This window comes from Triticum dicoccoides, chromosome 6A, assembly GCF_002162155.2.
Source record: "Triticum dicoccoides isolate Atlit2015 ecotype Zavitan chromosome 6A, WEW_v2.0, whole genome shotgun sequence".
Taxonomy (NCBI): Eukaryota; Viridiplantae; Streptophyta; class Magnoliopsida; order Poales; family Poaceae; genus Triticum; species Triticum dicoccoides.
In genome coordinates, this window is record NC_041390.1 from 542,427,314 (window position 1) to 542,439,434 (window position 12,121).

At 48.1% G+C, this 12,121-nt stretch overlaps 2 protein-coding genes across 2 annotated transcripts; one reads left to right on the forward strand and one right to left on the reverse strand.

Annotated features, from left to right (window-relative positions):
* Nucleotides 1–276: 276 nt before the first annotated feature.
* On the forward strand, nucleotides 277–5,280 carry LOC119317791 (mitochondrial metalloendopeptidase OMA1-like). Its single transcript, XM_037592287.1, has 3 exons — nucleotides 277–1,371; nucleotides 1,541–1,692; nucleotides 4,728–5,280. Exons 1-3 carry the CDS (start codon nucleotides 409–411, stop codon nucleotides 4,978–4,980), a joined length of 1,368 nt encoding a protein of 455 aa, XP_037448184.1. The 5' UTR covers nucleotides 277–408; the 3' UTR covers nucleotides 4,981–5,280.
* A 2,773-nt stretch (nucleotides 5,281–8,053) lies between these two features.
* Nucleotides 8,054–11,907, reverse strand: LOC119317792 (glutamine synthetase-like). The gene is made up of 11 exons (XM_037592288.1): nucleotides 11,743–11,907; nucleotides 10,867–10,906; nucleotides 10,566–10,669; nucleotides 10,395–10,443; nucleotides 9,867–9,973; nucleotides 9,501–9,588; nucleotides 9,279–9,407; nucleotides 9,108–9,182; nucleotides 8,905–8,996; nucleotides 8,654–8,813; nucleotides 8,054–8,557 (listed from the first exon to the last, which is right to left on the reverse strand). The coding sequence occupies exons 1-11, from the start codon at nucleotides 11,814–11,816 to the stop codon at nucleotides 8,405–8,407; spliced, it is 1,071 nt and encodes a 356-aa protein (XP_037448185.1). The 5' UTR covers nucleotides 11,817–11,907; the 3' UTR covers nucleotides 8,054–8,404.
* Nucleotides 11,908–12,121: the final 214 nt, after the last annotated feature.

The window sequence follows — 12,121 nt, forward strand, 5'->3', positions numbered from 1 at the left end:
GGTTGACAGGAAATCATGCAGCTATTAGACGTGAAATTGTTGAGAGATTGAATGCGTTTACTTCTTTAATTTTGTCCATGAGTTTAGGAGCTCGAATATCGAGGCTCACAGTCTCGCTAGACATGCACTTTCACTTGGGTTAGGCCGCCATGTATGGTTAGGCTTTCTCGGGGAGTTGAACTTTCTTCATGTAAATGTTCCAACAATTTGAATAAAGCCTGGCATGGTTGTCTAAAAGAAAAAACGTCACCGAGCGGCGACACGATTTCCCCACCGCCCACCGCTCTTCCCACTTTGCCATCTGGAGGCTTCCAGAAGGCAAAACCCCCAAATCCTCCCCGGCTCTCCGCTGGACGATCAAGCGAACTCCCGAAAATCCCACACAAAAGAAGCGAAAATTAAAACGACATGAACCCCCTCAAGAACTCGCGCTCCGCCCTCTCCCGTCTCCTCCGCCACAACCCCGCCGCCGGCCGGCCGCAGCCCCCGGCCCCTCCCCCGCCGGTGCCGCGGGAAACGGCCGCTCGGCACTACCACGCCGCCCCGCGCCGCCCAGGGTTCATTCAGTCTTTCAGCCGAGGGCCCCTCCGCCACGAGCCCGCCGCCCTCTTCCGGCCGCCGCCGGCGCGGGCGCAGGCGCCGCCTCCCCGGCACTACTTCACCTCCTCGCGCCGCCCGGAGGTCATCCACTTCGCGCGCCGCCGCGGCGGGGCGCGGTGGTACCACGACAGGCGGAAGGTCGCCGCGGTGGTCCTCCTCGCCGGCGGCGGGACAATCGTCGTCTACTTCGGCAACCTCGAGACCGTGCCCTACACCAACCGCACCCACTTCGTCCTCGTCTCGCCCCAGCTCGAGCGCCAGCTCGGCGAGTCCCAGTTCGCTGATCTCAAGAAGGAGCTCGCCCCCAAGATCCTGCCCCCGCTCCACCCCGACAGCGTCCGCGTCCGCCTCATCGCCTCCGAGATCGTCCGCGCGCTCCACCGCGGCCTCGCCGACCGCCGCAGCGACGACTTCGATGACGCCTCCTACGGCGACATCTCCACCGACATCGCCGTCAAGGCCCGGGACATGGATGCCGAGGACGTGATGCATCGGGTCTCGCCTGGCAAGACCGCGGGCACGGCCGCTAGGGCTCAGCGAGACGACGAGCTTCTCGATGACAGATGGGTCGCCGAGAGCCGGAGACGGGGGAAGGCACGCGGAGCGCAGCCACAGACGAAGCACCTCAATGAGCTCAATTGGGAGGTCATCGTCGTCAGAGATAAGCTCATCAATGCAATGTGCTTGCCTGGTGGTAAAATTGTAGTCTTCACTGGATTGCTCGACCATTTCAAGACAGATGCTGAGATTGCGACAGTGCTTTCGCATGAGGTGGGTTTACTAATTGGGTAATGGGCTCATATGTACTTTGTGGTTGTTTTACAGTGCATTGGAACAGATATTGGTACCTCTATGTTTTAGATTGGGTTAATGGGCTCATATGTACTTTGTGGTTGTTTTACAGTGCATTGGAACTGATATTGGTACCTCTATGTTTTAGATTGGGCACGCTATCGCGAGGCACTTGCCAGAGATGATCACCAAGGGCATGTGGTTTACTATCCTGCAGCTTATCGTCCTACAGTTTATTTACATGCCAGACCTAATTAATGCAATGTCGACATTACTCCTCAGATTGCCCTTCTCACGAAGGTATTCATTTCTGCATTTCATATTCTTCGTGGAATCACGGTTATTTACATTCTACACATGATAAGTTGCATATATGACTGAAATGAGATGCTACCAGATCTGGCAAAAGCCAATGAATTGGCACCAATGGGCTTGTTTTGTCTAGGTATCTAGTTTTGCTATAAGTTATGATATGACTCCTGCTTCAAGTGCCTCCATGTGGGCCATTGTATACTATTGTGAGCCATCCTATTATTTCAGCTTATTGTGCCACAGACCAGTGAGAATCTATCTAGGTAAAGTGATCAACCATGCATAGGAAAAAGCTCATATCAACATGAAAACATGCATGATAAATTTTTTATATTGTTCTATTTATACTTAATAAATATTGTGCAACTATACAATGATCAAACACAACAAATCATACTCCCTCCTCCCCAAAATAATTGTCTTTGATCGGGCACAACTTCGTACTAAAGTTGTACTAAATGAAAAACACTTCTTTGGAACGGAGGGAGTATGTATTTTCAGTTTATTTCTCATATTATTACTCCCAATGTTCATGTTCCATGCAACCAAATCACATCGAATTATATTGCAAACTCCGCAACAATTTGCGGGTTATCATCTAGTACCATTGACTTTTGCTACGGACTTAACTAACAACAGTGACAATTCTAGTAATAAAACATATGCCTCTTGATTGCCCAACAGATGAGATCATTACTGGTAATTCTTGTCCTCAACAGGGCATTGGACCTCGGAGAGACATCTAGTTCTCTGTTCTCATACCTTTTTTCTATGGTTGGCAGAGTCCTTTTTTTTTTTGAAAAAATGCCACCATGGCTAGCTTTATTGATTTGGCAAAATCGTTACATCGTTCACTAAAGAGTTTATAAGAAAATCTGGGGGTTCATCAACCCAATTACAAGAAACATTATTCTCATAAGAAAATTTAGCTAAATTGTGTGCAGCTTCATTTGCTTCCCTTCGGCAATGTGTGAACTCAACATTCCCAATCATTCCAGCTATAATAAAACAGTCCGCATATATAGCAGTAGCTTCGCTCCACATCCTCTCTTGGCCTGAACATGCATTAACGACCTCTAAGGCATCTGATTCAATTTGTATGGAGGTATATCCGAGAGATTCAGCCAAAATTAGTCCGCTCTTCATAGCCATTGCTTCTGCTAGAAGAGCATCAGCGACATATGGGATTGTAGCGCATGAAGCCGCAATAAAAACTCCATATCTATCTCTTGCCACAGCCCCTGTAGCGCCCTTACCTTCTTCATCATGGTAGGATGCATCAACATTTATTTTTACAAGACCTGAGGTGGGTTTCTTCCACTGTTCACCATTACGAATGACCTGTACATCTGTTGTAGCTTGCTGGAAATTAGCACAAATAGCCTGGACTTATTAGCTATTCACACAAGTTCTTAGAAAGTAGACGAAATCAGATTTACAATAGCATATGTCATGTACTCTTTTGTACTCCCTCCTCCGTCCCATAATATAAGAGCGTTTTTGTAGTGTCAAAAACACACTTATATTATGGGGCGGAGGGAGTACTAAATTCTGGATCTGCATGGAATTGATCCCAAAACACCAAATTGACTGGAATGATAATATGATATCTTTCTTGTACATCTCTTACAAATCCTACCGAAGTTGACGAGGATGATGCCCCTTCCTCTATAACTACTAGAATTTCATCACCAATGCATTGTGCGTGACTATTCTATTGTCCACCAGTTTTTTATCAGATGCACGTGTAAGAATCGTTTTACAACATGTGTGAATTGTGAGGATGGGGTGGTCTATATTTGAGATTTACAAAGTTAGTATTTAAGGTGGTAAGTTTGCACTTCTGACTTGTGGTAAAATCAGTCCCTTTCACAAGTGCTTGTTTTTTCCAGTATGAAGCAGTGGTCACTGGTCAGTTAGGATCTTCATGATGGTGAAACTTGAACTTCCCAGACCTGACCAAATTGGGTAATTTTATGCAGAAGTAACCCCCCCCCAAAAAAAAATTATTGAAGGGGGGAAGTAGCTCCGTCCTTTTGGATGTCTTTATGAAAGACATATCTAACGTATGGTTTGAAAATAAAATACTCTGTACGGCAATTTCGAGAAAAAAATATCTTTTCAGACACACACTCAACTCTAATGGACTAACTACTGTTGCTTAGTTGTTGAGCCTCATCGGTACAAGCTTTCTGTGATCAAAGCTTCCTTTGATCTTTGAATTGATTGATGACATGACCTAGTGCAGACATTCAGCGCTTCTGCCTAGTGCATCTGAAATGATGCATCACAGTAGCTAGGGTGTTTAGCTAGCTGAAGCTGTATCCGTCAGTTTCCTCGAAACGATGAGGACAAGTAACTGAAGACATCTCCTGAAACGTGGACTGGCTACTGATCCATCTTGGCAGTCTGATCTGCCGCACATTATCTCCGACTTTACCCCACTCCTTGTTGCATTATTGAATAGCTGACTGTATCTCCATGTGTCTTTCCAATCAGGATCCGCTGATGCCACTTTCTGTGGACATGATTTTCTAAAACCCCACCCTAGCTGTCACTTCTTGATGTAGCCTTCATTGCTTCAAAGATACAATAAAATTTCATATGATTAGGCGATGAGTTGCCTAGCACCTTCACCACATGAATCCCGCCCTGCTGTACTCTATCCAGTTGTTTTAACCATAGATAGTTCTTCATGATCTGAATATAAAATGATTTGTGAGGATTCTTTCATTCGTGCCCTAGCTGTTTTAATTCTAATGAGATTTATTTGTAGGGCCGGTCCTGTCTTTTGTCCATCATAAGAGGTAAAGTACTATTTTTTTTAGATGGAGCCCTGCTGGTCAGATAAATTGTGGTTGCTCTAATATGACATAAGATTCAGTATATGTCATTACAGTCCTTCCTGGAAGAAAAAAAAACTCGTGTGTTGTACAGTTGCCATCCTTGTTACCGCATTATCAAACATATGCAAGTGTATCTTGTTAGAAGCCCTTGCGATGATGTATGTTGCATGTTTGCAGGATGGAGGTAGAGGCGGATCACATCGGGCTCATGCTTCAAGCTTCTGCTGGTTTCGACCCACGCACAGCCCCCAAGGTCTACGAGAAGCTAGGACAAATCGCGGGCAATCAGTCAGTGCTGAAAAGCTACCTCTCCACCCATCCTTCGAGTAAGAAGCGATCGGAGCTCTTGTCTCGAGCCAAGGTAATGGAGGAGGCGATGCAACTATACAGGGAAGCTTGCGCCGGCCACGGGGCCGAAGGCTTCCTGTAGGTTGCAGCTTTGAACTCTCCTGCCTGTGGCTGCGTGGTAAGTCGCTCGGTGGCGGTGGCGGTGCCTGGCACGGAAACATGTCCTTTGTTACCTGCACGGTGACGGCCAGTAAGAAGAGTGCATTCTGTGTCTGAAGATGTTCGTTCTGTGCGTTGTTACTGTCTGTTCTTGTCAGGCTGAATCAGCCGCACTTTGGTAGCAGGATGTGATCGAGCTGCTTCATTTGTGATTAGGAGAGAACAGGGAATAGGAGAAGAGTTTCTGTTAATAATTGTCTTCCAAGAGCAGCTTTTATAGTCCCATCTTCCTTGGGTTTACCGGCGTTGATGATCGTCACGTTGGTTAGTTTTTGTCATCTACGCCAGCTAGTAGTCAGCTGGTGACGGAATATTCATATAATATCGATGTTTGAAGTAGTCAGTCGCAACTCACAAGGTATATAATATACTCCATCGGTTTCTAAATATTTGTCTTTTTGGAGATTTTAAATGGACTACCACATACGGAGGTATATAGACATATTTTAAAGTATAGATTCATTCATTCTGTTCTGTATGTGGTTACTTGTTGAAATATCTAGAAGACAAATATTTAGGAACGGAGAGAATATAACTGAAGGAATACTCTTCAAACCTCAAGTATTCTGGCTTTGCTAGCTGCCACCGTCCCGACGTGCTTACTTATTTGGTACTGTATTTATCAGTAGATACACCCACTCCGAGAACCACTCGATGTCATACACAGCCAGTCATGGAATATTCAGATGATCTTAGCTTCAAGTGGTCAATCAGTCACAAGGTAGGTAGGTCCAGGACTGAATAATCTGCAGGCCTCAATCACCCTAGCTTGCTTGCAACCTTTGACGTGATTCTGCGCTTCGTATTTACTCACTTTGTTCCTAAATATTTGTCTTTCTAGATATTTCAACAAGTGACTATATATGGAACAAAATGAATGAATCTATACTCTAAAATATGTCTACATATATCCGTATGTGGTAGTCTGTTTGAAATGTCTAAAAAAATAAATATTTAAGAACGGAGGAAGTAGTCAATAGTAATAGATGCACCCATCCCGTGACACGATCGGGGACACACTCTGCCTACCACCTTTACCTGCTCAAGATTCCTAATCGCACGGGGCACCCGTCGTGACACGGCGAGCCCGCCCGGTCGCCGATGTCACACGCGGCCACAACGTTCGTTCGCCGGCATGGCATCAGCGTCGAACAGAATGCATCGTCGGGTTCCGCGACGCACCGCTGGTCCCGTCTCCCACGAGCGTCAGGTTACTTGAAGAGCCGTCTGTCTATCTATCTGGGCGATTAGATTAGTCCTATCATACGCTCCTCTCCGGCCCATCGACCTCCTCCGTCTCTTCCCCTGGCGCCTCCCCTATCATACCTGCAAATTGGTGCCATATGCTGTAGGAGTACTACAATATGTACTCCTACTCAGCTACTCTCCTCCTCGTAATCTCAATAGTTTATCACAAAACCAGTACTAAACTGCAGCTAAACCGAGGGTGTAGTGTGGTCATGTTAGCTTTTCGCGGCGCGAAGTGTCGCTCCCTGGTTCGTTTGTTTGCTGCTTCCATGGCGATCGGTCATGATTCATGCAATGGTGCAGAGCAGTGCAGGGTTGGACTTTGGACCGGCGATCGAGGGACCGGAGAGACCTTTCCGGCAGCTAAAGGATGGCGGCCCTCGGGTCGCCGGTTGGGTCGCGGTTTCGTTCCTACGCAGCCGATGCGTCCGCTGCCTTCTTTTGACCAAGTGGTCGTTTGTGTTGGACACGAGATTCCGAGAGGCGTGCAAGGCGAGGCTTGGACGCCGGACACCGTTGATAGACCGATGCTCACCAGCAAAGTGGCCGGCAGCGGGCTGACAAGTAAAGAAATGGGCTCTTGGGTCTTGGCCATTTGAAGATTGTGATCAGAAGTGACACTAGCAGCACAACAAAGTTGCCGTGCATACCACTGTAGCACTGTGCCGTCACATGGGGCCTAGCGACCTACTTGTGGGTCGTGACAAGCATGGACGAACGGTCAGGAATAAGGGTGAGGGGAGTCACAAGTCTGCGTCCACACCTGTAGTCGCGGCCCTGTGGGACACCACCGTTCATGGGGAGCAAAAGCGCGTGCACTGTACCGGATCAGCAACGTGCAAGCTTAACGCAATCTCTGATTGATTGATTCGCTGTGCTACCGGACGAGCATGCTGCCGAGGCTTTACCATCTCTTATCAGCTGAGCCGAGCGCTCTCTTTCCTTATCAGCCGAGTAATTAACATCAAACCGTCTTTTTCTTAAATATAATTGTCCTGAAAGAAAAGTAATTGTTGGTAGAATCTCTCGATTTTATATACTACTAGGAATTCAGGAAAAGTGATACCCTTGGTATAAAGCTGGTTGTAGTGGGAGTATCATAAGTAGTATCATGCATGCTAATTAGACGTTTTAGATGATGTGGCACACAATTAAATAAGGAAAAAGAGGATGTAGTATCATATCATGATACCGTCTCATATTAAATGCTCCGCTAGTTTGTGTCATGCATGATAATTAATAAGGCAATCTGAGATACTAACTTATGATACTATGCATTACGAAGGTAGTATCACACTCTAGTATCATATGCATGATACTAGTATATGATACTCCCCATTACAACCAGCCTGAGGCTGGTTATAGTGGAGAGTAACTTAGACTAGTGTCATGCATATGACACTAGTCTAAGTTACTACCTTCATAATGGAAAGTATCATAGATGGCTTCATTTATTAGCTCATAGACTCATCTTGTATTGGAAAGCGTTATGTTACAGTAACATATTATGTTACCATCTCTCATTAATTACTTGCCACGTAAGCATAATTTTATCAAAGTACGCTATGTTACTAGCTAAGTTACTCCCATTATGACTAGCCTAATAATGTAGCTCCCCACTCTTGGCGCACTAATAATGGTCTAGCGCCATTTAAGCTTCGTCCACAACCATTGGAAGCGCAACAACCGCTTTACACAAAGTTGCATCATTATGAGCACTAATACCATCCGTAGCATGAGACAGGCGGTTTGGTGTGGTACCACGGCAGCGGTACGGACCATTTTATTACCATATCAATTGATGATTACACGAGGACCAGAGCACCCAAACGGCAAGGGAAAACAATCAATAGTAGTCTTGTGTGTTTGACACGCCTCTTGCCACCCACCACCCAGAGACGAGAGAAGAGCGACCAGACACCCTGATGCATGACGACGACGACGATGATGCGACCTACCTAAGCGGACTACGCGTAGTATGCAACCAAACGGAAAATCAAATATGTTGGAAGAATTTCGTCCAAATCCTCCAGTGGCCACCCACCAAATCCAACCCAACCCATCACTGATCATCGCACGGCGATCGGCGCCGATCGGCTTCAGGGCTTCCACAGGATGGTGGTCTCGGCGATCATCGAGGTGACCACGTATGGGTCCATGTTGGACGCCGGCCGGCGGTCCTCGAAGTAGCCCTTGCCGTTCTGCTCCGTCTCCCGGCCCACGCGCACCGACGCGCCACGGTTTGCGACGCCCTGCAGTCATTCAGATGATTCAGAACCACTGTTGGAGTAACGAGATGTGGAAAGATTCAGATGATCCAGAACTAGAAGGCGAGGGGCGCGGCGTACCCAGCTGAAGGTGTTGATGTCGGCGGTCTCGTGCTTGCCGGTGAGGCGGCGCTCGTTGCCCTCGCCGTAGGCGGCGATGTGCTCCTTGTGCTTGAGCTTGAGCTTCTCCACGGCATCCACGATGACCTTGAACCCGCCGTCCTTCCTCATCGACTCGGTACTGAATGCAGCAGAGTCGTTCGTGATCAGCAAAACAGCACGGTAAGATGAATGACACTTATCGATCTGTTCGAGCATCTCATCTCAATTACCTGTAGTTTGTGTGAGCACCAGCACCGTTCCAGTCGCCTGGGATGGGCTTGGGGTCAAATGTGACGACAACTCCGGCGATCTCAGTGATCCTCTGAAGAAAGGGAGAGTAACATTTAATCGCAATAATTTTAACCGAACACGATGTCATTCCATCACAAAAGCCTCCCTCATCAGAATAAGATCACATGACTATTATCATTACCTCAAGAAGGTAGCGAGCGACCCACACTTGGTCGCCAGCAGAAATGCCAACAGTCGGGCCGACTTGGAACTCCCACTGAAAACCAAACATAGTAATTCTACCATGGTCAGAGAGACAGTAATTCTCAAGATAGAGAAAATAGGAATGTCCTGTGTTGTAGCGGTGTTTCACCTGTCCGGGCATGACCTCGCCATTGATGCCACTGATGTTGACACCGGCAAAGAGGCAGGCCTTGTAGTGAGCGTCAACTATGTCACGCCCAAACGACTTGTCAGCACCAATACTACAGTAGTAAGGACCCTACACACATGAAGAAGAGATTGGTAAGTGTACACTTCACCAAAATTAGGGCCAAACGTCCAAATTCAGTCGGTCAAGCCGAAAGAGACGTACCTGAGGACCAGGGAATCCACCAACAGGCCAGCCGAGAGGCCAGTTGATGTCCTTCTGTAGGAGGGTGTACTCCTGCTCAATACCATACCTATCGTCGCAAAAACAACGCGATCAGTCAATCAATTATCATAAAACAGTTACTACTTCCTCCGTTTCTAAATACTTGTCTTTCTAAGCATTTCAACAAGTGACTACATACGAAGCAAAATGAGTGAATCTACACTTTAAAATATGTCTACATACATCCGTATGTAGTAGTCATTTTAAATGTCTAGAAAGACAAATATTTAGGAACGGAGGGAGTAGATCATTATTTTCTAGTGTTCGTAATCATCGATCGAGTTTGTGTATTGTATTTATATATACCATGGCTCCTCCTTGGCAACATCAGGGTTGCTAAAGATCTTGGCAGCGTTGTATCTCTTGTTGGTGGGGATTGGCACTCCAGCTGGGGTGTAGCAATCGCACATGACCTGCAAGTGGTTCGAATTTAGTAAGGGGGATCTTGATTACTAAGGATGTTGACAAGATGATGGCCATTGGATTCCCTCACTACTGCACTGTACTAGTTAGGTAGACCAGACACGCACGCCTAATAACCAAAAATATCCATAATTCACAACCCTGAGTGGTCCTTGACTGGGATATAATTTGCGTCAGAAATAGGAGTAGGAGTAGCTAAGAATACTGGACCAAGATCATTCAAAATCTGCATCAGAAGATGTTTAAGTTGACCTCCCCTCTTAATGATGCTCGTTAGTCTGTCGTAGTTGAGCAGAAGAACTAGATCGATCAACTACAGTGACAAATACTACTGCACTAGAGCCTACAGGTGCAGATCACTTGCACGGTAGTAGTGCTACAGTCTATTACATGAGTGGGGTGGTCACTTACAAGGATGTTGTTGCCCTTCCTGAACGGGTCCTTGAAGATGGCCTGTGGGCTGCAGCACGGCACATGCCCCAAGGGAAACAAAAATTACTCCTTGGGTCCAAGGTAAAAAAAGATAGAACTGCACTTCACAGAGGTAAATGGTTCTGGAGTGGCATGGCAAATGGCACTTACTACAGGATGACCTCGCTGTCCTCGCCGGGGGCCTGGCCGGTGCTGGAGCCGTCGTAGTTCCACTTGGGCAGCTTGCTGGGATCCGTGACCGGGCCGGGGAGGGTCTGCACCAACCAGAGCAACAACAACAGTAAATCCACACAGTTAGCCAAAAGGAATCTCGCAACCTCTGATATATAAGCACAAGAACAGCTCAGTGGATAACTAGGTAGCACGGCAGAAAAATGATAGGACACGGCAAGGAGGTCATGGGATCCATGCCGGCCGGGGATGGGAATCTTTATCTGCATCTGTATCTTACCCTGGCCTTGCTCCTGAGATCCATGCCAGATCCGCCGATCCTGCAACAAAATCCAAAATAAATTGACGGTGAATATACCAGCAGAAACAGCCCACATAAACGAAACCCATGACCGGCGTATCATTTACTGTTCACCACGGTTTTTTGCCGGGCACAGTGAAAATATGGGTATTGGCCTCGGTTCCGACATGGTGAAGATCGAAAGCTCGCGCGTGGGAAATTCATGGAGGAGGAGCAGAGCATCTGACCGCGCGCGGGCCGGGGCCATGCTGCGCAGGGGAGGGACCGAGGGGGCAGAGGATGCCGCCGCAGAGATCCTCTCCCCAACAGGACAAAACGTACTGCCGGTACGAATATGGCAGTGGCGCATCCATCCCTGCGTTGCGCATATCCGGAGGGGGAGTGATAAATCACCACCAACAAACCAAAAACCTCTTCTCGTCGCGCTGCCATGCCTCAAACCTACTGTATTTCCCAACTCTCTCTGAACGGAACCGAACCGAACGGAACGGAACCGAACTGAACTGAACTGAACGGAAGAAGAGAAAAAGGTGGCGTTTACCACCCGCACGAGCGAGCACCGCCGGTCGCTGCACCCACGGAGCGGATCGCGGGGGCGAAAAGTATTTGGGTTTTTTATTAAAGAAAAAAAACACCACGACGAATCCGCGCTAACAGCGCAAACTACGACGACGGCCCCATGAATTTAGCATCGAGGAAAAACCCAGTCCCCCGAGCGATCCCGCCGCCTGCTCTCCACGAACCAGGCGGCGGCGGCGGCATGATGAGCCCGCGCGGTTCCGGGCGGCGGCCGACGCGGACGCAGCGGAGAAACGGCCGAGGTCCGTTCGTCCGGGGGAAGGAAGGAGGACGTACCATATGTACTCGGCGATGATCTTCTCCGTGGAGTCGGTGAGGTCGAGGTTGAGGAGATCGGTGAGGAGCGCCATGGCGGGAGGAGCAATCCGGCTCCGGCTGACTGAGGGCAGGAAGGCAGGAAGGAAGGCGGGTGGGGGTGGTGCGAGGCCAAGGGGAGATCGGGAGGGCGGCTATATAATGGCGACGACCCAGCACGCACCCGGCAGGAGCAGCTGCTACAGGGAAAGTCGTTGCGCGCGGTGCGTATCCGTGTACCGCCGCTATACGTGCGGCGCTTTCTCTCTCTCACAAAGATATCTTTATCTCTCTGCGGACTCCGCCGTGGCGACGTCTCCTTCGCGGGATAAAAATAAAATATTTTATTTCCGGCAGTCTG